The sequence below is a fragment of the Atta colombica genome, unplaced genomic scaffold, assembly GCF_001594045.1.
Source record: "Atta colombica isolate Treedump-2 unplaced genomic scaffold, Acol1.0 scaffold102, whole genome shotgun sequence".
Classification (NCBI taxonomy): Eukaryota; Metazoa; Arthropoda; class Insecta; order Hymenoptera; family Formicidae; genus Atta; species Atta colombica.
This window is the reverse complement of record NW_017259187.1, coordinates 100,395-100,977: the sequence shown is the minus strand read 5'-3', so window position 1 is coordinate 100,977 and position 583 is coordinate 100,395. Positions and strand designations below refer to the sequence as shown.

At 27.1% G+C, this 583-nt stretch overlaps 1 protein-coding gene across 3 annotated transcripts in view; it reads right to left on the bottom strand.

Annotated features, from left to right (window-relative positions):
• Window positions 1-240: 240 nt before the first annotated feature.
• The window catches only part of LOC108687662 (vacuolar protein sorting-associated protein 72 homolog), a 2,695-nt gene continuing 2,352 nt past the window's right edge, over window positions 241-583 (bottom strand). For 2 of the 3 annotated variants that reach the window (XM_018193585.1, XM_018193568.1), the window contains exon 7: window positions 241-536. In XM_018193585.1, the coding sequence (XP_018049074.1) occupies window positions 305-536 (232 nt within the window). In that variant the 3' untranslated portion in view covers window positions 241-304. The remainder of the gene's footprint in view (window positions 537-583) is intronic. The other variant, XM_018193576.1, reaches the window with a different exon arrangement.

Genomic DNA, 583 nt, shown 5'->3' with positions numbered 1-583 from the left:
ATATATCATACACATACATACATACATACATACAAAATATTCAATCTTATATTTTTTAATTTGTAACTTGTTATAAATTTATAGTGTTATAATTTATATATTATATACACAATCAGCATTAAAAAGATGCATGAAAATAAATTAGATATTTTATAAAGATAATGTTAGTGGCTTTATTACATAATAAAGCTTATTATACGTTTAAAGCTTAATTTGGCGGATCGCAGAAATAACAAAAACTATTATTATTAAAAAATTTACATTTTTAATCTTAAATTACTTACATTACTTATAAAACAAAAGATTATGAAGACACGGGTAAAGATGCTGACTCCAGACGAATAGTGTTCCTCTGAGAATTACTATGATTCTTCTGTCGCCATTCAAGCCATCGTGATAATTCTGGACTTTGAGAGGCATCGTTAAGATCAGTTCGACCTTCTAACTGCTGATAATATGCTTCTCGAAGCAATCGAAAGGTCTGTACATTTTTGTACGGTAATTGTGTCATAGGATCTAAATACTTAGCAGCCAATCTATCAATCCAAAAAATTTTTAATTTTTTAAACTGGTTTTTAAGTCA